The 23,114-nt window shown below is 44.6% G+C and overlaps 2 protein-coding genes across 2 annotated transcripts in view; both read left to right on the top strand.

Moving 5' to 3' along the window:
* Positions 1–2,333, top strand: part of NOTCH3 (notch receptor 3) — a 29,804-nt gene extending 27,471 nt beyond the window's left edge. Inside the window, exon 33 of the mRNA XM_016157683.2 lies at positions 220–2,333. Coding sequence (XP_016013169.2) covers positions 220–1,272 — 1,053 coding nt within the window. The 3' untranslated portion in view covers positions 1,273–2,333. The remainder of the gene's footprint in view (positions 1–219) is intronic.
* On the top strand, positions 1,708–13,349 carry LOC107517208 (olfactory receptor 10T2-like). The gene is made up of 3 exons (XM_016157667.2): positions 1,708–1,851; positions 7,204–7,266; positions 12,324–13,349. The coding sequence occupies exons 1-3, from the start codon at positions 1,708–1,710 to the stop codon at positions 13,347–13,349; spliced, it is 1,233 nt and encodes a 410-aa protein (XP_016013153.2).
* The last annotated feature ends 9,765 nt before the right edge of the window (positions 13,350–23,114 follow it).

Here is a 23,114-nt window from a genome sequence, read left to right as displayed (position 1 = left end):
GGGCTTGGAGCTCAGTAGGTGCAATTGAATGTGGCTTAAAGGAAAGAATTTGCCCAGGTGGCCCGGTCAGAGCTGGGATTCTAACCCAGATCTTTTGGGCTGGAGAGTATGCACATTAGCTCTCAGGTTCCACTAGAGGCTGGAGGCCTTGGTGATGTTGACTGGGAGTCCATTCTGACCAATGTGACCCTGACATCTTGTGGGTTTGGATCCCCCCAGGAGGAGACTCCCCTGTTCCTGGCTGCCCGGGAGGGCAGCTACGAGGCTGCCAAGCTGCTGCTGGACCATTTTGCCAACCGTGAGATCACTGACCACCTGGACAGGCTGCCACGTGATGTGGCTCAGGAGAGGCTGCACCAGGACATTGTGGGCCTGCTGGACCAGCCCAGTGGGCCCCGTAGTCCCCCTGGCCCCCACGGTCTGGGGCCCCTGCTCTGCCCACCTGGGGCCTTTCTCCCAGGCCTCAAGGCGGCACAGTCAGGGGGCAAGAAGAGCCGGAGGCTACCAGGGAAGACCGGGCTGGGGCCACAGGGCACCCGGGGCCGGGGCAAGAAGCTGACACTGGCCTGCCCAGGCCCCCTGGCTGAAAGCTCGGTCACACTGTCACCTGTGGACTCGCTGGACTCCCCGAGGCCCTTCGGTGGCCCCCCTGCCTCTCCTGGAGGCTTCTCCCTAGAAGGGCCCTATGTGGGTGCCACCACCACGGCTGTGTCCCTGGCACAACTTGGTGGTGCAGGCCGGGCAGGTCTAGGGCGCCAGCCCACCGGGGGCTGCGTCCTTAGCCTAGGCTTGCTGAACCCTGTGGCCGTTCCCCTTGACTGGGCCCGGCTGCCCCCACCTGCCCCGCCAGGCCCTTCATTCCTGCTGCCGCTGGCACCGGGACCCCAGCTGCTGAACCCTGGGACCCCTGTGTCCCCCCAGGAGCGGCCCCCGCCATACCTGGCAGTCCCAGGACATGGCGAGGAGTACCCGGCAGCTGGGGCCCATGGCAGCCCCGCTAAGGCCCGCTTCCTGCGGGTCCCCAGCGAGCATCCCTACCTGACCCCATCCCCTGAGTCCCCTGAGCACTGGGCCAGCCCCTCACCTCCCTCACTGTCTGACTGGTCCGACTCTACACCCAGCCCAGCCACTGCCACTGGGGCCACAGCTACAGCTGCTGGGACACTGCCTGCTCAGCCACTCCCCCTGTCTGTCCCTGGCCCCTTGGTTCAGGCCCAGACCCAGCTGGGACCGCAGCCTGAAGCCACCCCCAAGAGGCAGGTGTTGGCCTGAGATGCTCATCAGTTCTTGGATTTGGGGGGGTCTGAAGAGATAGCCCATCCTTATATACGCACTCTCTCTTCATCCTCTTTCCTTTAATTCTTTTAATTCTCTCTCTACCAACTCTTCTGTATTGTCCCCACCTTACATTGTGACTGAGATAGGTCACCAGTATAGGGCTTTAGTCTTCCTTTATTTATAAGGGGTGAGGGCTGACCCCACCCCCCTGGGTCTTGTGATGAGCCAGGGACCTCCTCCTGCCCTCCCTTCTTTCTGCTCCCCAGTTTTTTCTTCCCTCCTTCCTTTCTTACCTCCTCTGGCCTCTCTCACTCCTCACACTCCAACACGAGTGTATTATTATTATTATTTTTTACATTTTGTATAGAAACAAATTCATTTAAACAAACTTATTATTATTATTATTTTTTACAAAATATATATATGGAGATGCTCCCTGGCCCCTGCAAACCCCCCAGTGCCCCCGTGGGGCTGAGTCTGTGGGCCCATTCGGCCAAGCTGGATTCTGTGTACCGAGTACACAGGCATGACCGGGATCCTGTGTACCGAGTACATGACCCTGGTGTGTACCAAGTAGGCACCCTTGGGCGCACCCTCTGGGGCCAGGGGTTGGTGAGACATGGGAGCCTCCTCCCCACCCCACCTCCCTCACTTCACTGCATTCCAGATGAAACTTGTTCTATGGCTTTGCTAGGGGAAGGACATTTCTGCCCCAGAGAGCCCACCCCAGACCCTCCCCACCCTAGAGCTTGGGCCACCTCTTTGGGAACTGGGTGGGGGGAGGGGTGGCTGGTGGGAACATGAGGACCATGGGAGATATGTGCATTTCACTTTGTCTCCCTGTACGTATGGGACTGCAGGATGAGAAGGAGCTGCCTGAGTGGCATCCATCCTCCTGGTATTCCCCTGGCCCAGCCCTATGGCAGAATAGAAGTATTTTTAGGCTATTTTTGTAATATCGCTTCTGGTCACAATCCTTGTGTAGTTAAATTCCTAGGCCTTGCATTGTACAGCCCCCACTCCATCACCACCTAATAAAGGAGTAGTTAACACTTGGTGTCATTTGTCTGTGTCTGAGTAAGGTGGGGAGTTGTAGGAGTGGGGCTTCTGGCTCTCCAAGGCTAGTGAGCTCCCATCTTGGGTTAAATCCATTTGGCTTGCCCGCCGACTCATGGTTCTTTCTCTTTTGGCAGATGATACTACTGATTGAATCTGGGGTGGTCACCTGACTTTTAGGATGAGCCAATCAGATTTTCTTGCTCAAGAACATTGTTTAATGGAGATGCTCAGAAAGCTGGCAGTTGGAGCTTTTAAGGCCACTAACAGATTAAGAAATATGGACGGACAGTTTTGGGTGGTGGGTACTTATGCAAATACAGCAGAAGAATGAAGCTAATGCAGGGAGAATTAGAGATGAGTGCTCAAACGGTTCTAGAGTTGGAAGGAGTATCAGTTCCAGAAGTATCAGTTTTAGATAATTGAACATCATTCTATTGACATCACAGGTATTTATTAATTGCCTTCTAAGTGCTTGATGCTGGTTCTGCATGAAACTTCTATTTCATGCTTCTGTGGGGTCTGGAGACAATAATGCAGTCATGTAATAAATACTCCTTTACATATACCAGCTTGGGTGGGTTTCTATGTCTTGCAATCAATTGTGCTCCAAGACAAGGTTGTGTTCACACTGGGGTCCTCCAGGAAAAGAGGATGGATAATGTTCTTTGATTATTCTGTCACTTGGAGTGCTCTTGTTTGCACACAATACAAAAATCTACCCAGGTGGCTTAACAACAAAAAATTATTAGCTCATATAACTAAAAGAGACCGGCTTCAGGGGAAATTCGATTTAGTGGCTCAAATGAGGTCTTCAAAGGCTGAATTTCTCTCTTCACCTCTATAGATTTTTCTTTGGATATCAGGCTCTATGTGGTACCCAACCCTTCTTCTCTTCCCAGCTGCAGAGTTCCAGCTCTCCTGTGTCAGCAAAATAGGTGCAAACATCATAGACAATATTGACCTTCCCAGGGAATTGGGAAGCTTCTAGTCTTGGGGCTCATTTTGTATTGACTCTGATTGTGTCACGTGTCTGTCCTCTAACCGAGGATTTCTCAACATTGGCACTATTGATGTCCTTTGCTGTTGGAGACTCTCCTGTGCGTCGTAGGATGTTTAACAACATCCTTGGCCCCAACCTGTAAAAGTGAAAAATTCTCCAGTAAGCTAGTCCCAAGGACAAGGCAGGGAGTGACAGCTTCAGGCACCAGCTCCCAAGAGATAAAACAACATCACCGCCAGGATTCAGATAACAAAACTGTCTACCAGGCCCCGTTTGCTACAAGATTTAGGAGCCCCCGGAAACAATATATCTTTGTGCTAAAAGCTAACAGCCATATTCTGCTTTTTGTAATCTCCTTGCTTGCTTGATCAAGGCCAACCGGGACATAGTTTTGGGCTTTATAAGCTGCCTCCACCGGAGGCTTGGGGCTGATTCTCTGATCCTGAGTGGAGGAGAGAATCTGTCGCTGGCCGGCTAATAAAGGCTCATAATTAATCTCGATTGGCTCTGTGGGTCGTAGATTTGAACGTGCCACAACAAATCCACTAGATGTCTCTTCTCCATTGTCACAACCAAAAATGTCTCCAGACATTGCCAATTGTACCCTGGGGATAAAATTGCTATTTAACACTGCTGCTCTCACTGATCACTATGGTCATAGGGTACAGGATGTACTTATTTCTTAAAGCAATCAGTCTGTGCTCTGAAAGTGGAGGTGGGGTAAACTGAGAGGTAATCAGATTTGCAGAGCAGAAATTTTGTGGAAACAACGAATAAATGTCCCATGCTGCTTCCCAGAAGTTTCCAGTAGGAATGAACACCAGCTGCCACAGGGGCTCACTTACCTGATAACCTGTGCTCTATTAGCTGCTTTTTCTGTATTTTCTCATTTCTCCACTCCTCTGCCTGTGTTTTCTAGGGTCACCTCCCAAATAAACTTACTTCTGTTCAAACCCTTGTCCCAGGGCCGCTTCTAGGAGAACCCAAGCTATGACGGGGGTTATTGATATAGTGAGTATGCAAATACCTGAGACTGTACTCATGTCCTGCCATCTCCAGCGCGGCCCTGGAAAATAAACCTGAGTGAGAATGGTAGGAGATTGAGAAAAGAAAGAAGACAGGAAGCTGGGATCAGGAGGTCCACTGCCCACTAATGGTGGAGCAATGGCGTAGTTTTATTTTTGTAAGCTGCTTTTATACAAGAACATACAATTGTTACTGGCATAAGCAGTTCCTCTAAAGCATAGAAACACTGTTTCTTCTACTTCTCCAAGGCCACATTTTCTCACAAGCTTCAGCTTACTTATCTGTCTACATTTGTACTATCTTGTTCTCAGAAGGAGTTTGCAGAGGCAAGGTAACCCTTGGTTTGTTGTGGCCACTAGCCCCCAAAAAACACGCGGACCACCAGAACTGAGTGAGTGAGTTATAGGAAACGCTCTTTATTCAGCCAGCTGGGTCTGCCAGGGGTACGCGGACCCCAAATTAAGCAGCAGCAAAATGCAAAAGTACAGGGTTTTTAAGCTCAAAATCCTAAACACAAAGGTCTATCCTTCTATTCATTACCTGTCAACTCACAGGTCAGGTGCATAAGCGGGGTCACAGAAGCAGAAAGCTTGTTTAGAGTGTTATGTTCTTATAATCAAAGGCCTACGTTCCCATAGTGATAGTCAAACAGTAATTTCCAGTAAGAGTCAATTTTTCAGCCACCACAGGTTGACCTCGCAGATTGCAAGGACCTTGTCAGTTTACAATCCTGCTCTCCATAATGTCCAGCCATGAAATTAAGCTCATGAGGTTGAATTTCTCAGCTATGACTCCCATGTTTGCTGCAGGGCTACTCACATTAGCCAAAATATGGAAACAGCCTGTCATCAGTCAATAGGTAAATGAATAAACAAGGTGTGTGTGTGTGTGTTGCAGGAAGTGACATCTGATGGAGGAAATTGGATGCTCAGCAACTTTGTCAGAGAAAGGAGAATTTAATGCCTGCGGAGAGCATGGGGGCTTTCAACAGATCCAAAGCATGATCTCCCCTTGGTTAGATTTTTCACAGCTTATATACCCTAGCAGTGTTCATGCAAGGGGTGTGTGATTCCTTTGTTTGAGGTTTCATGTGTGCTTCATGACTCAGGATGAGGAGGAGGAGCTTCGGATGGGGGGAGTTTCCAGACAACTGGTCTTACAGGTCGTTTGTTTTGTAGAGTCTGAGACCTTGGTGTTATCAGCACGATTATAGGATTCTTGAACAGAGAGATGGAACCTGCTCAGCAGATTCCTATCCAAAGGCTGAGCTTTAATTGCAACATAACAAGCAGTTTTAAACAGACTTGTTATTCCTACACAGCTACAGAGATAAGAAGATTAGTTGGATATCGAGCTATGAATCAACAGATGTGCGCTGGGGACCCCTTGAGGTGGGGGAGGTAGCTATGGGAAAACACGTTAGCTGAAGAGCACAGGGCAGCGTGGGAGGAGAGAGCAGTTTTAACCAGCTGAGATGGTCATTTCTGCAGGCTCTTTCCTTTGTATTTTTTCAGATGCCTTCTTCCTCTCTCATGTGTATCGTCTTAATACTAGAGATGTGTCTTTCAGGAGGCATGGGAGATTACCAGGGAGGTAGGAGGAGGGGAAAAAATAGCATGAGGAGGGGCAAAATGGTGTGAAACAGCATGGAAATCTCAGAGGAAGGGTCAGCAATTTGGAATGGTGGGTCTACACCTCACTCTCTTACTTACTGGTAATTTAATGAATGGATATGTGTCGGTTTGCACGGAGCAATGAATGAATTTGGAACTAGAGCAGTAGCCAAGGCCTGATCACAAAGCTCTTGAACATGAAGACGGGGAATTTTAAACTTTACTCTGAGGGCAATGGGAGCCATGGAAAGTCCCTGAGTAGAGAGGGAATGCAGCCAGAGCTGCGCTGGCGGCAGGCGCACAGGATGAGCTGGAAGGGAGGCAACACGCAGGCTTTTGTAACTGGCGAGAATGGTGCCGCTTGAGTTAGGGTGGGGCTAAGGGAACGGGGAAGTCGAGGAGGAAGAGTGGGAATGGGAAAGAGCTGGCGACTAACCAGTTCCGGGGAGGGAGAACAGGGAGAGGAGTCAGGCTAAGGGTACTATGAGACGTTAAGCCTGGCAACGTTTGTGTAACAATATCAAGACATCTACTTCCCTCTGGTCTTGAGGGCAGGGCTGGAGGTAGCGGCTTTGCTCAGTGTGTGGTGGGCACCGGTGGACACCGTGGACACCGGGGAGCACTGATGGAGTGAGGAGTGCATCTGTGACCGCCATCCACAACAAGAAATCGTCATTAGTCCTTCCCCCACTTTTTGCCAGGAGAGCCTGGGGGCCTGGAAAGCAGACCTTGGGGTCTCCAGTTTCCAGGAGGGAAAAAACCTGCAGGGTATTGCCAGTTTGAGCCCTGGGGAGCTTGTTAGTGGCTGGGGGGGGGGGCCTTGGGACAGCAGCTCCAGGGACCCCTTGTATAACAGGACCTGGGTCCTCAGCTCCTCCCCTCTCAGGTGGTGAGCAGAGAGTGATGAGGGCAGGAACCTTCCTGGGCCATGGTGAGTGTGGATTCAGAGCCTTTGTTTAGCTGGAGAAGCTACCCCAGACCACTCCCAGTTCACGTGCGGGTGGGCACATGGGGTGCAAAAGGAATGCACACACATGTAAGCAGCAGGCACACACATGCACACACATACCCCGGAGCTTCATGGTCACGAATGCACACGTACTCATGTAGAATCACTCGGGGGTGGTGGGGAAGGGGCTCCTGCTTTGGGGCAACTTCCTGGTGAGCAGAAAGAGGAAAAGGAAAGACTTCAGACTCTAGCCCCATGTGTTCCCCTTATTCTCACAGTGGGGCGGCATCGGCAAGACCTTGAGCTCAGTACCCACTGGCTCCTGCTACCTCTCCCACCAGGCAAGCAGTGGGCCTGGTAGTCTCTCCATGGGTGCAATTTTCCTGGGTTCCAGGTATGCAAATAAGGAACTTTCTACTCCTGTAACCTGACTTCCTTTTGGCTGAAAACTCTCACCTGTCAAATGGAAAGAGGAATTTGAGTACCTTGAGGCAAACTCAAAGCCACAGCTTCTCAGCTGTTGCAAGGTTAAATTTCGGCCCCATTCAGGGAGTCCCTCTTTCTTCTTCCTTCTCTCTGGGGTGGGCACAGGGGCCCGACGCAGACGCCACGTCCATGGTGAGGGTGCACAGGAGCCTGGCTGCCCTGTGAGTCCACCATGCTGGGTGTGTGTCGTCTGCTCGTTGGCGTTCCCTGAGAGGAACAGAGTCCCCTCTGACCCCTGGCTGGACCGGAACCCCCCCCCCCTCCTGATGCAGCTCTGCCAGCTCCCACACCCCGCTCGTTCTCCCATACCCACCTCTTAACCTGTCAGGAAATTCAGTGGGCTCCACCTGTACAGTCTGTCCAGAATTGGCCACCTCTCCCCACCTACATAGCTCCCATCCCGGGCCAGCCCCAATCCTCATTCACTTGGACCAGCCTCCTGCTTAGTTTCCTGACATCCGCCCATGTTGTCTCTACTCTGTCCTCCAACAGTGGCCAGGGGGCACCTGAGTGAGGTCACATTCCTCCTCTGCTCGGAGTCCTCCATGGCTCCCACCGCACTTGGCATAAAAACCAAAGTCCTCACTGTGACCCACAAGACCCTACGCAACAGCCCTCATCCCCTCTCCGCCCTCACCTTCCTCCCTCTGGCCCCCCCCTCCTCCCTGCTGCTGCCTGCTGCTGTTTCTCTTCCAGGCACAGTCTAGTTCCAGGGCTAAGTATCCTCTTGACTAATTTGTTCATTTCTTTCAAGTGCGAATTTGGGGGCTTTGCCTGGCCGGAGAGGCCACCTTGGCCCATCTCCAGCCCTAGAAGTGAGATCTGAAAATGAGGGAGGGAAAACAAGAAATTTCAGAGTAACCGAATGTTAAACAACCCTTTCCTGACCATGCTATATAAAACTGCAACCCTCCGCAGACCCCTGAGTTACCCTTCAAATACTCTGCTTTTTCTTTTTCTATAGCACTTACCTTCCAATAGACAGTCTCACTTATTTAGCTATCACATTTGTTGCTTATTGCCCGATTCACTTCCCTGAACTTTCTGCTCCTCCGAGGCTGGATCTCTGCCTGTGTAGTTCCCTGCTGTGTCCTCAGTGCCCAGAGCAGCACCCAGCACTAAACAGATGCTCAATGAATATGTGTAAGATGAAAATGGACCCTGCAAACTTGCAGCCCTTAAAGCACAGCCTCCAGAGACAGACCCCTGGCTTTGAATCCTGGTACCCTGAGAGTAAGAATGTGATCAATTATCCCGTCTGTGTCCTGCTTCCCCAGTGGTGCAAAGTCAAGGATAACAATCCTGTCTCTCCTTGCAAGAAATCTGAGACCAAAGGGTTCACAGCAGTGTTCAGGGAATCTTACTGTTACCTGCGCGCTCCCGGGATCAGTCTCCATTTTCACAGACGAGGCTCAGAGGGGCAAAGCCAGCTGCCCACAGTCATACTGTCCCTAGTAGGTGAAGGCACCAACATTCGAATCCAGGTCTGTCTGATTGATACCAGCGCTCAACTTTGTTGTCCCTGCAGGTCACTGAAGGGCTATCTTGAGCACAGAATTTCTGCTCAATGGAAATTTTTGTCCAGCAGTGATCTCCCTGTCACTGGAGGCATGCAAGTAGAGGCTGGATAATTGCAGTAGAAGACACCCCTATATTGGGAGCTTATCGAGGGGGTTCCTTTACAATTTCCTTCTTTAAGATGCCCAGGAAGGGCTTACTTATTCCTGGAGGTCATTTCCAGGTCGTTATTAAGGTATATTTCTTAATGTGGGGAGTTAGACCATCTTTCATTCAACTGTTAATTTTAACTTTAAATATTCAATTGTATAGTATGTAAGCCTTCATTTGAACTCCACGAGTGTTGGGGGATAGGCCTGGTGTTCATTTTCTTCTTTTTTTAAAAAATTAAGGTCTAAGTGACATGTGTCATATTAGTCTCAGATGTGCAACATAATGATATGTGTATGTATTGCAAAACAAGCACCACAATGTCTAGTTCACATTCATCAACACACGGTTACAATTTTTTTTTTCTCGTAATGAGAACTTTTAAGATCTACTCTCTTAGTAGCTTTAAAATATACAATACATTATTTTAACTATAGTTGCCATGCTGTATGTTATATCCCCAGGACTGATTTATTTTATAACTGAAAATTTTCATTTTCTTCTTAATCATTTGTAAGAGCTAAACATTTTTTTTTTTTTTTTTAGGATCACAGCCTTTTCTAGTTTGTGTTTGCTTGTAAGTTTGTTTTAATTTAACAATGTTTCATGATATTCAGAAATTCTATTTTTAAATAGATCCAAATACTTTTTTCTCTGTACAGTCTTATAGGTAGTTGTTTCTAGCTTTTGCTCTCTATAAGGGCTCTGATGTTCTCTCTGATATTGTTTAATTTTCAGTAAAAGGGCCTCTCTCAGACACGTGTTCTGTGCATCTTTGCCCTATGTGCTGTTTCTTGATCTAGATTTCTTAAGCGGAGTCAGAGATTCTTGGTTTTGGACTTCTGTTTTGCTTTGGTTTCTGAAGACTTCAAATCAGGATTCGCTTTTTTCATAGTATGAATTCCTCAGAGGACCTCACTGGAGTTTCCCTAAGTTGAATATTCCTTTAGTTTTACTTGTGTTAGATCAGGGGTTGGCAAACGACAGTCTGAAGGCCAAATTCAGTTCCCTGTTTTTGTAAATAAAGTTTAATTGAAACACAGCCATGCCCGCTCGTTTATCCATCGTCTACGGCTGCCTTCACACTAGAGCAGCAGAAATGAGCAGTCGCAGCAGAGATGGTACAGATCGCGAAGACTAAAACGTTTACATCTGGCCCTGTACAGGAGTATGCATCCCTGTACTTAATCAGCAGGGCTGCCAGCTTCCTGCTACTGGTTTTCTTTCTTCATGAAAAAAGTAGGCATTCCTCCCTCATTTCCTGTTTGCTTCTATTAAGTTTTCTTTTGGTCCTGACTTATCTTTATAACCATAACATCTCTAGACTACAAAGCACTTTTTTGTTGTTTTTCTCTGTATATCTTCAGAACTAAAATATAAAACTTATTATTCAAGAATTAAAATTTTAGGAAACTTCCTAAACATTTAAATGCCCATTCTCAATTTCTCTGGTCCTATTGTCTTGAATAAGTATTTTCAGGGGCATAGCTATTTATTTATTTTTTGCCCTTTTTAATAAGGGTCACTGGCTTGCAGGTTACCCCAAATGCCACTAGATGGCGCATAAATCAGGACTTCCCACCAACTCCACCTTCTTGAGTTGCTATTTGAGGATCTTGGGAGCTAGCTATGTTTACTTCTTCATTTTTAAAAAACTTATTATTATTATTATTATTATTTTTTTTTAAATTTATTTTTATGGTGACATTGGTTCATCTGTACCCTTTAACAGTACGGTATGTTTACTTCTAAATCAATTAACTTTTGGTAAGCAGGGTGAGATTGCATTAGGACCATTTTCTTTAAAACAGAGTCCCATGTTCCAAATGAGTAAAATACTCTCAAAAAACATTCCAATACAGGAATATATTTTTTTGAGATAGAATAATCGATTATAAAATGATGAAACGATTGCCAATCCAGGATTCTTGCTGCAGTCTCATCCTTTGGATTAATAATGGTCAATCATTTCAGAGTAACTTTCCGTTTGATGAACACAGTGCTGTGAAGTTGCTCAAATTTCTTTTAAGATCAGAAGAAATAAACGAACTTTTAGGATTGTAGATTATATTCATCTTCACACCAATGCAACCCTAAAATACAAAACTTTTAAATTTTTATAAAATTTACATCAATTTAGATAATGATTATGTTACAAGCTTTGCCTTTCTTGGGTATTTGTACTGTGGCACATTGTAAATTCCTGGTCCACATCCCCTTTCTTATCAGCTAGACCTTGAATTCCTTGTACCTGTGTCAAGTTTAATGTTTCCTGGTAGAAACTCTCAAGCACTGATAAACAAGTGTTGGTGGATAAATACACTGGATTCCTCACTGTCCCTCAGGGTTCCCCAGGTGGGATTAAATTCTAGTTTCTCGCAATGGTGATTCCCTTGTTGTCTGTCTCCTTCCCCCACCCTCCCTCAGGTTTTGGGGGATGACGTCCCAGATAAACTATTTGCTCTTGAATCTTTGCCTCAGGATCTGTTTTTTTGTGGGACTTAATCTGAAGCACTGAAGTTCTTACCATCTCTCCTTACCCCAAATATAGTTATTATTCCTTAGAAGTTCCTGTGATTTTCTTTTCTTTTTTAAAAATTGAAATGTATTTGACATATAACATTGTGTAAGTGTAAGGGGTACGACATGTTAATTTGATACATTTATATGTCATAACATGATCGCCATCATAGCAATAATTAGCACCTCTGTCAGGTCACAGAATTATCATTTTTTTGTGGTGGGAATAATTGAGATGTAATCTCTTAGCAAGTTTGATGATTACAATATGATATTGTTGTCTGTATTCACTCTACTGTGCATTAGATCCCTAGGACTTATTTTTCTACTGGTTGCAAGTTTGTATCCTTGAACATCTCTCTTCTTTCCCCACCCTCCGGCCCCTGGTAACCACCATTTTACTCTGTTTGGCTCTTTTAAAATCCACATATACATGAGGTCTTACTGTATTTGTCTTTCTCTGTCTGACTTATTTCACTTAGCATAATGCCCTCGAGGTTCATGCATGTTGTCAAAAATGGCAGGATTTCATTCTCTCTCATGGCTGGATAATATTCCACTGTATATATTACCATGTTTCCTTTGTCCACTCATCTGTTGACAGGCACTTAGGTTCTTTCTTCTTATTGCAGAGACACTAGCTGGGTGGCATTAGGAAAAAAAGTGACAACATTTCTGAGTCTCTTCTTCTTTATGAAACGAGGATGATTCTCTTACGGCACAGGTCCTTGCTGCAGAGCAGACACCTTGCGACTTGTTCTTTTGCATTTACTCTGTTCTTTCTTCTCAGACTCCTGAAAAGCAGTGGGAAAATGACACCCGACTGGTGACAGAGTTTGTGCTGGTGGGTTTCTCTAACCTCCCGGGCCTGAGGACCACCCTCTTCACGCTGTTCTTCCTCACGTACCTGGTCACCCTCAGTGGTAACGTCACCATCATCACCATCATCCATGTAGATCGGACCCTTCACACGCCCATGTACTGCTTCCTGGCTGCGCTGTCCCTCTCGGAGACCTGCTACACGCTGGTCACCATCCCCAATATGCTGGCTCATCTGCTCATGGAGAGCCAGGCCATCTCCATTGCTGGCTGTCGGGCTCAGATGTTCTTTTTCTTGGGCTTAGGTTGCAGCCACTGCTTCCTGCTGACCCTGATGGGCTACGACCGTTATGTAGCTATCTGCTACCCGCTGCGATACTCGGTTATCATGAGACCTACAGTCTGCCTCTGCCTGGGGGCGCTAGTGTTCTGCTCCGGGTTCTCGGTGGCTGTGATCGAGACCACCATGATATTCTCCTCGACCTTCTGCGGCAGAGACCGTGTGGAGCACTTCTTCTGCGACATCGCCCCGGTCCTGAAGCTCAGCTGCTCTGAGAGTGCCAACAAAGCTCTGGTCATTTTCTTTCTGAGCATCCTCGTGGTACTGGTCTCCTTTCTCCTCATCCTCCTCTCCTATGCCTTCATCGTGGCTGCCATCCTGAAGATCCCTTCGGCAGCTGGCCGGCGCAAGGCCTTTTCCACTTGCGCGGCCCACCTCACCGTGGTCATTGTGCATTTTGGCTGCGCCTCCATCATCTACCTGAGGCCCCAGTCTAGAGGAAACCCTGACCAGGACCGCTTAGTGGCTGTCTTCTACACGGTGGTGACGCCCCTGCTAAATCCCGTGGTGTACACCCTGCGCAACAGGGAGGTGAGGGTGGCTCTCAGAAGGACCATGGCGCGAAGCTGCGGGTTTTTAAATAAACACTAGCCCTAAGTTCCTGTGCCGGTTCTTCCATGTTCGTGTCCCCCGCCTGACATTCAGTTTCCCCAGCTGGAAAACAGGGGCCACTCCCAGAACTTTAAATAAAATAGCCTGTTTAATAAGGCAGTTAACAAACAATGCCTGATACCTGCCGCGAACTCCATAAAGGCTGCCTTTTCCTTTCGTCTTGATTACCTTAACTTTGCGGGGCGGGATACGACGTGGTCTGCAGTACAGGATAGTCCCAGCGGAGGACGCCTCTTACCCCGCTCAATCTTGACAGTCAGTGGAGAGTAGTATTTTAGTCAGCAGTCAGCGGGTATTGGTACTGGGGCCAGCATCTTTTTATTTTCTGTCATTTAGAACTTTTCCCACTTTTTTGGGGGGTGAGGGGTGAGGGGAGGCTGTCTGTCGCCAACCCAAGGCTGCCCTTGTTTATTTTTCCTGTCAGAATCCTACACTGAACCATGGTGGTTTTCATTATTATCCTCTGGCTCTCTTCCCCTTAGATTCTTTATTTCTTTGGTGTACGATGGGAGAAAAAGAGAGAAGAGGGAATTTCAAAAATTTATTCTGGTAAAAAAAAAAAAACAATAAAATTTGCTGTCTTAACATTTTTTTAGTGTGCCAGTCAGTGGCATTAACTACATTCACAATTTTGTGGAACCATCACCACCATCCAGTTCCAAAACTTTTTCATTATCTCAAAGTGAAACTCTGCATTCATTAAGCAATGACTCTCCATTTTCTCCTCTTCCCAGACTCCTGTAACCTCTAATCTACATTTTGTTACTATGAATTTGCCCAGATATTTCATATAAGTGGAACCATTTAATATATGTCCTTTTGTATCTGGGTTATTTCACTCAGTATAACATTTTGAGGATTCATCCATGTATCAGAACCTCATTCTTTTTGAGAACTGAATAATATTCCATTGTATGGATATACATTTTGTTTATCCATTCATCTCTTAATGGACACCTGGGTTGCTTCCACCTGTTGACTACTGTGAGTAGGGCTGCTATGAACATTCGTGTTTGAGTCCCTGTTTTCAGTTCCTTTGGGTACATACCTAGGGGTAAAATCATTGGATGATAAGTTAATTCTTTGTTTAACTTTTTGAGGAATCACCAGATTGTTTTCCATAGTGGTGTAAATTCCCACCAGCAGTGTATGAGGGTTGTAATTTTTCCACATCCTTGCCAACACTTGTTATTTTCCATTAAAAAAAAATTATAGCCATCCTAATAGATACAAAATGGTATTTCATTGTGGTTTAGTAGTTTGCTTTCATTTAACTAAACACTGGTGATGGATTGAAATCATCCAAAGTATTTTCTTTGACCACAATGGAATGACAGATAAACCAGTAACAGAAGAAAAACTGGACACTTCACAAATATGTGGCAATTAAACAATATGTTAAACAATGTAATTTCTTCTCAAAGAAGAAATTACAAGTTAGACTGGAAACTACTTTGAGATAAATGAAAATGAAAACACAATGTACCAAAACTTATGGGATGCAGCAAAAGCAGTTACTGGAGAGAAATTCATAGCTGTAAGTGCTTACACTAAAAAAGAAGAAAGATCCCAAATCAATAACTTAACTTTATACCTCAAGGAACTAGGAAAAAAAAAAAAAGCAAGCTAATCACTGCTGGTGCGGCTTTCACCATGATATTTTCCAGGTAACTATGGTCTATGGTTAACGTGCTGTACCTTCCACTTGCCCCACCAGGTCTACCCTTCTCCACTCGGCTCTATATCTCAGGAGACCAACCTGTATGGACCACACTGATGATTCTATGCCCTCTGGCTTCTAGTTGGGTTTGGCCAATGGTACGCACAGGCAGGAGAGGGAGGGCAGCCAAGAGTGGCTGTTCTCTTAACCAGAGGCCACTGTCCCTTCCACACAGCCACTCTCTCTGGGTAGCTGTAACCACCCTCTCCTTTGCACCTTCAGGTGTGTGGGTGTTAACAGCTCTCCAGTTTTGCTAGCTCTGGGGTGCTGCACCAGCCCTTAATTCTGCCTGCGCTTTTATAAACAGCCCCCTTAAAAAACTGCTCCTGTATTATCCATCAGGAGTGCATCATCCATTTCCTGTTTGATTCTGGTTGGTGCACTTACAAGTGGAATCCCTTAAAAAGGAAAGAGGTAAAGCTTAAGAAAAACATTCTCTGTCTCTGTCTCTGTCTCTGTCTCTCTCTCATCATGTTGGAGAAACCAAGTCACAATTTCTGACAACTCTGACTTCTTATGTAGACCACTATACCTTGCCTTTGAGATGCCTCTCCTTGCTTCTTTGTTTACCAATTCTACTACTCATTCTTCATATCTCAGTGTGTACATGATTGTATATCTCTCAGAGGGATAAGATTTTGAAAATGCTAAACAGATGTGTAGGATTAATTCAGAACATAGCCCTTCTACACACTCAAAAGACTGATAGCTGTCCGGTCAGCAGCCAAGGAAGGCAGTAAACAAAGAGCTTTCAGCAGTGCCTACTCTCAGGGACATTTCCTGCTACTCCCATGAATGTTCTGTGTTCCTCTAGCCAAGCAGAACATTCTTGCTCCCATCCTTCTGAGTTGGCGGCTGCTCCCCCCATGAGATAACCCCTCCCTCTGCTTGTGGGAATAAAAAAATTGCTTGCTCTTGGTCAGGAGCAGCTTTTTTCCTGCAGCTCTGACTGGGCCGCTGCTGAAGCTTCCCTGCCTCGTAAGTAATAAATGGTATTTCTCACCCCTGTGGTCATCCTGGTGGTTTTCTGGAATATTCAAACCCAGGTGCAAGTACCAGTCCTGGGGCTCCTGTGTTACAAGATGTGTTTGTCAAAATCCTCTCCTCTTTCCCGTTAAATTGTGTTCCTCTGAAATTATTCTGCTATTGTTGTCCAATAGAAAGAAGAAGGTGATGATGCCCACTTCAGGAAGGGGTAGGAGAAGAAGGCTTTTCTAGTTCTGGGAGGTGAGAAAGAGAGAGGGTGAAGGCAGAAGCTGGGGAAACTAGTGGTCACACGCTGAAATCCTGAAGTCTAAAAGAGGGGTTGTTGGGGGTAGGGAGACTTCAAGATGGTCCCAGGAATCCTATTTCCTGGTGCTCATGACCTCATGTAATTCCTTCCCTTTCAGTAACTTGCTTCTAATCAACAAAATACAACAAGATTGAGGGGATGTCACTTCCACGATCAGGTTACAAAGATTCTGACTTCTGACTTGCTAGCAGTCTCTCTCCCTTGCTGGCTTTGAGTAGTGTCCAGCCAACAATGAGAAACTGAGGTACTTAGGCCTATAGCTCTTGAGGAACTGAATCCAGCCTAGAACCAAATAAGAAAACTAGGAAAAGAATCTTCCCACTTGAGCCTTCAGCTAAGATCTCAGTCCTGGCCTACATCTTGCTTGCAGTCCACGAGAGACTGTGAAGTCAAGGTCCCAGTTAAACCCTAATCAGATTTCTGATCTACAGGAACTTTGAGATAATAAATGTATGGTTCTAAGTCATTAAGTTTGGAATAATCTGTTGTTATGTAGCAATAGATAACTAATAGTTAACTAGTAGATAACAAATAGATACTAATAAGGGTATGCGTGGGTAGGGGGACGGAGGGGCAAATTAAGGGCTTGCTTCTTTTCTCTTTGGTATGAACTCTAAGAAGAGCCTACCATCCATTTTCCCTCTTACTTCTTGCTAACAGAACCCTGCTTTAGTTTATGTGTCAGGGAAATCTTAGAAGCTTGGCTCTTACTAGATTCAGAGTTGAGAATTTTGATTATTATAAGTCATAATAATTCCATTATCCTGCTAGAGAGTGATATAGAAATGGGCGCATGACTCAGTTATGGCCAATAAGAGTAGGAGGAAAATCTTCGGAGGCAGATTCTGTAGTTTCTTTGCATTTAAAAAAGCCGTGAGAAGAGACATTTTTTTTTCTCCTTTTCTCTATTTGAATCTATGTCCAGAAGGTGATGTCTGGAGTTTCTGCAGCTATTCTGTGACACAACATCCAAGAATGGCAGAGTAGAATAGACGAAAAAATTCCGTGTCCTCGATGACATTTCTTGGCATGTGAAAGAATAAATTGTCCATAGCATTTGAACTCACTTGTATTTGGATTTTCTGGTACTTGCAGCCCAAAGCCCACCCTCTAGCTGAAACAGATATTATAAATTATGTTTTACTTCCCACTCCCCCTCTTGCTACTGCCCAGAGGCCAAGGACTGAGGGGCAAGATTTAAAAAGTTATAGGGAATAAAGATGGTTAATTTTCCTTCCATATCTAGCTTTGTCCTCTGAGAGGCTCCTCACTGTCCTCTGTCCCCCATGACCACTACTGAATCTTGTGGCTCATTTTCTTCTCCTACAATTTTGAGGGGATTAAAGGGGATGTTCTAGAGACCAACCAGTTAGAAATGGTATATTAACTTCATATTGGGAAACATAGATTAAAGTGTCCCTTTAGTGTGACTGAACTGCCTTAACTCCCTCTTTGCAAAAACAGAATTTGACATGTATGTGCCAGCATAGGGCTTTCAATCTATCTCTTCTGGGAGAAGTTTTGGCAAAATTAAAGAAATAATGGCAAAATGATGAATTAAAAGTTATGCTATCACTTCTATCGGGATGGTTAGTACAATACCCCCCCAAACAAACAAACGAACAAACAAACAAACAAGAGTTGGCAAGGATATGGAGAAATTGGAACCCTTGTGCACTGTTGGTGGGAATGTGAAATGGAGCAGCTTCTGTGGACAACATGGTGATGTTTCCTCAAAAAATAAAAAATTAGACATACCATATGATCTAGCAATTCGACTTCTGGGTATACAAGCACAAGAATTGAGAGCAGGGTCTCAAAGGGATGTTTGTACATCCATGTTCATAGCAGTCTTATTTACAATGGCCAAAAGGTGGAAGAATTCAAGTGTCCATCGAAAATGATTGGATAAGCAATACGTGATATATACATACAATGGACTATTATTCAGCTTTGAAAAGGAAAGGCATTCTAACACCTGATACAACATGGATGAACCTAGAGGACATTATGCTAAATGAACTAACACAGTCACAAAAGGACAAATAGTATACGATTCTGTTTCTACGAGGTGTCTAGAGTAGTCAAATTCATAGAGACGGAAAGTAGAATGGTGGATACCAGGAGCTAGAGGGAGGGGTTAATGGAGATGAGGTTTCGGTTTTGCAAGACGGGAAAGTTCTGGAGAGGGATGGTGGTGAGGGATGGTACTGATTACAAGAATGTAAATGTACTTAATGCCACTGAACTGTACACTTAAATATGGCTATGATGGTAAATTTCACGTTGTGTGTATTTTACCACAATTAAAAGTTTACTTTTAATTTACTTTCAATTTAGAAAAGTTATGCAATGAGAGGCAGTCAATATTAGCAAGAGAAGAATGTGTTTGTCTTATAGATACCTTGGCACTAAAAGACCTGAAAGTGCCTCCCCAGACAAGCATAACCAGATCCACTGGTAACACTACACTCAGCCTCACTTGATATCTATGGATCTTTCCTTCTCATACAGACAGCGTCCCACTCCACGGGACAGAGCTTAGTGACTCATCCATTCGCTGCATCCAGTTTGAAATATAAGATCTGTCTTTTAAACCCTGGAATGGCCTCTCATGGTCTGGAACCTACGAGCTTAAACAAAATTTCTGAACATACAAAATAAATGTTAAAATTATAGTAAAAAAAAAAAATCAATGGAAGCATGGGAAACACACAGAAGTCACTGAATCTTAGCAATTAAAAAATGTTATTAGGCAGGAGTTATGAAGGCCCCTCCACTGGCTGGAAGTTCTTTGTCTATTGTCCTCCATGGTCCTTGGCTCTGACCTCTGGGAGGATCCTCAGCGTCCTCTGTCCCGCTTTGCTATTACTGAAGCTTTCACAGTGCAATTCCTGCTGGTCTGATTTTGGGGCCTAGGGGCATTGTTCTAAGCCAAACAGTCACAGTGTTTTCTAGTCCAGGATCAGGATTTCTTGGCAAAATTCAATAGATGTCCCATCTTTTTGTCTCTAGGCAGCTCCATATGCAAGAAACCACAGCCAAAATTTTTCACTGATATAGTTCTTTTATTTTTAACCAATTTTTTTTATTATGGTAAAATACACATAACATAAAATTGACCATCTTAACCATTTTATGTGTACAGTTCAGTGCCATTAAATACATACACATGGTTGTGCAGCCATCACCATCATTCATCTCTAGAACTGATTCATCTTGTGAAACTGAAACTCTGTCCCCGTTAAATCCTAACTTTCCATTCCCCCTCCTTCAGTCACTGGCAACCATTATTCTACTTGTCTGTCTTTACAATTTTGAGTACTCTAAGTACATCATATAAGTGGAAAAATGCAGTATTTGTCTTTTTGTAACTGACTTATTTCACTTAGCATCATGTCCATCTGACATAGCCCTTAAGTCCAAATGCTGCCCTCATTAACTTCCTGACCTCTATGCTTGGACCTTGGCATTCTCTTGAGGCTGCTGAGAAAGGGCTAATCGTTTGCTATAATTGCCTCCTCAGGGTCACTTTTGTATTACTTCTCCCCTGTGAGCCCCAAATCATCAGATTCAGTCACTTTAAATTGTAGCCTGCATGGTGAGAGGCTACCTTAGTATAATTATGCTCTCTTCCCTCAGCGATTGCCCAATATACTCCCTCTCTGTCTCTCTCTGTCTCTCTATCTCTCTCTGTCTCTCTCTGTCTCTGTGTCTCTGTCTTTCTCACCTCTCTCTTTCTGGCTCTTTCAACAGTAGCAAGAAGTAGCAAACATAGAAATAGTCTGGCTTCTCCCAACCACTTCCTGGAGATGGTACCCAATAGGTACCCGATCTGTCATGGAAGACATTGCACTTTTACCTATTCATTTGCCATGACAGAACATGGATCACCAGTTTCTACCTCGCGTCTGTGTCCTCATGACCTACTACTTGATTGTTAAGTCAATGCTAAATTCATTGTTTAAGTTTTTATTATTGCAGAACCACACTTCTGGCATTAACTTTTATATAAGTTATTGTATAGTATGAGCTGCTATAACAAAGAGACCCTAAACCACAGTAGCTGAAACTGGATAGACATTGTGTTTTCTTCATGTAACTGTCTGCAGGTGGATAGTTCAAGGCTGGTGAAGTGGCTCTACTTTAATTAAATCATGGCTTCCCTTTCTGGTCAAAAGTAACTTTTTCAGCTCCAGCCTTTGCATCTACATCCCATGCTATAGGAAAGGATGTAGAAATCAAAAGAGTACAAACCCCTTTCTTTAAAGGGCTGTGGATGTGGCCATTACACCCATTCATATCCCATACTTCTGGCAAACATTGATCTGTCTTCCCTCACTGTGATGTTCATACTTGGAGAATACCATATCAATGAAGTCATATAGTACATAACCCTTTGAGACTGGCTTCTTTCATTCAGCATAATTTTTTTTTTTTTTGAGCTTGTGGTTAAAGAATTTCCCCCACTCCAAGTTTTATTGAGATATAGTTGACATATAACACTGTATAAGATTAAGGTGTACAACATAATGATTTGATAAATGTGTATACTGCAAAATAATTACCACAATAAGTTTACTTAAGAGCCATTACCTCACATAGTTACAAATTTTTTGTAACTTAAAAGTTCTTTTATGAGATATCCTGCATCTTAGCAGGATCTTAGCAACTTTTAAATATACAAACAGTATTCTGAACTGTGGTCTGCATTCTTTACATTACATCTCCAGACTTTATTTTTACAACAGAAATTTTGTACCTTTGACCACCTTTACCCCCATCCGCTGCACCCCTGCCCCTGGCAAGCATAAATCCATTCTCTGAGCATGATCATTTTGTGATTCATGCAAATTTTTGTGTGTTTCAATTGTTTGTCTTTTATTGGGAGGAGGAAATTTTCATCTACCCTCAAGGTTCTTTTGGTGAGTCTAATAATCAAACAGATGTGAGACAGATTAGCAAGAAAAAAATGATCAAGTTAATTACATATATATGTTGAGAACCCCACATACATGAGAGAGAGACTCCACATACATGGGAGGTTTAAGGACAGAAAGGGAAAATGAGGTATATATGACATTCTAAGCCACGAATGAGGTAAGGCACCTTCAGAGGGGAGGAAGGTCACAGGATGATAAGAAAAGCAGATGTTCAGTAATTAGAAGTTTGCCCTGCCCTATAGATATGCCCCCCCCCCCAAGTTATTTCTGATAATTTGTATTATGGGCAAGGCGCCTACTTCAAATTCTTCTAGGTAGTTAAAAGAAGTGGGTGCAGAGTTTTTCTTGAGTCTGCAGGATCTTGTCTGCCTTTTAGCTCAAAACAATCCACATACAATAGAGGCACTTGGGGTGACTCATTCTGAACCCTACACATTTTATTGCTGAGTAGTGTTCCATGGTATGGATGGACCACAGTTTGTTTAATCATTCATCTACGGAAGGACATTTTGGTTTTTCCAGTTTTTGGCTATTACAAACAAGGCCCCTATAAGCAATTGTGTTTTGTGTGACACGCTGTTCGAAATCTCCTCTGGCTTCCCAACTCATTTAGAATAAAATCTAACATAAACACAAGGGGGTCTGGTTGGGTTCCAAACACTACACCCTGTGATAGACACGGGGAATTCATATGATTGAAACACAGTACCCATTACTGAGGTGCTCCCAGTCTGAGGGCTCAGACAGCTCTGCCTGAGTTCACATTCTGCCTCTTTCACTTATAAGCTGTGGGACCTTGGGCCAATGCCTTAACCTGTATTTCAGTTTCCTCATTTGTAAAATGGGATAATGATAACACACCTCCCTTACAGGGATTTAAGGATTAAATGAATTAAAGTATCAAAAGTTCATGTAACAGCCCCTTCCACATAGTTAAGTGCTTGACAAAAAATAATGATCACTATTTTATTATTGGCTCTGGGCTTAGAAGGCTTTTTTAGGAATTTTGCATTTTATATTGTTAATTATAGGGAGAGAGTGGGATGAGAGACAGATGGGAGAGGGGACCCATTTGAAGACTGTCGGAATAATCCAGAACAGCTCTTGTAACAGTGTAAAAGTGCATTTCAATAACATCTTCCTTGTTCATATCTCCCCTCTTTATTCCAGCCATGACTACCTTGGAAAATACGTTGTTATGGTTATTGGTATCAATTCCTCAGTAAGTCAGCCCCAAGGACAGGGCAGAGAGTGCTTATCTCCAGGGGCCAGCTGCCTAGGAGAAAATAGCACCCAAGGCTCCCAAGAACAATAAAACAATACTGCCCCCGGAGTACAGACAACAAAAGTACCCACCAATATCTGCTTCTGTAATCTGCTTGCTAGAGTAATCAAGGCTCACCAGGATGTGGGTTTAGGTTTTGTAATCTATCTTCTAGAAGCTCGGGGCTGATTCTCTAGTGGGGAGAATCATTGGCCGGCCAGGTAATAAAGGCTCATAATTAATCTCAGTTGGCTCCATGGGTCTTAGATTTGAACGTGCCACAACACTCTCAGAGAGTGGCAGGGAAGAGCCTGTTTGGAGTGGATTCAAGAAGGAATGGGAGGGGATCACGGGGGCAGCAAGTGCCGGTAACTCATTGGAGAAATTATGCTAAAAAAAAAAGAGCAAAAGTATAGAAACAGGTAGAGAATGGGCCAATGGTGTTTTTCTTTGTTTTCTAATGGATTAAATTAAAACCTAGGAATGATTCACTAGAAGATAAGATTAATGGTGGGGTGGAATT

Source organism: Rousettus aegyptiacus, unplaced genomic scaffold, assembly GCF_014176215.1.
Source record: "Rousettus aegyptiacus isolate mRouAeg1 unplaced genomic scaffold, mRouAeg1.p scaffold_m13_p_16, whole genome shotgun sequence".
Classification (NCBI taxonomy): Eukaryota; Metazoa; Chordata; class Mammalia; order Chiroptera; family Pteropodidae; genus Rousettus; species Rousettus aegyptiacus.
This window is presented reverse-complemented; position numbering and strand designations above follow the sequence as displayed.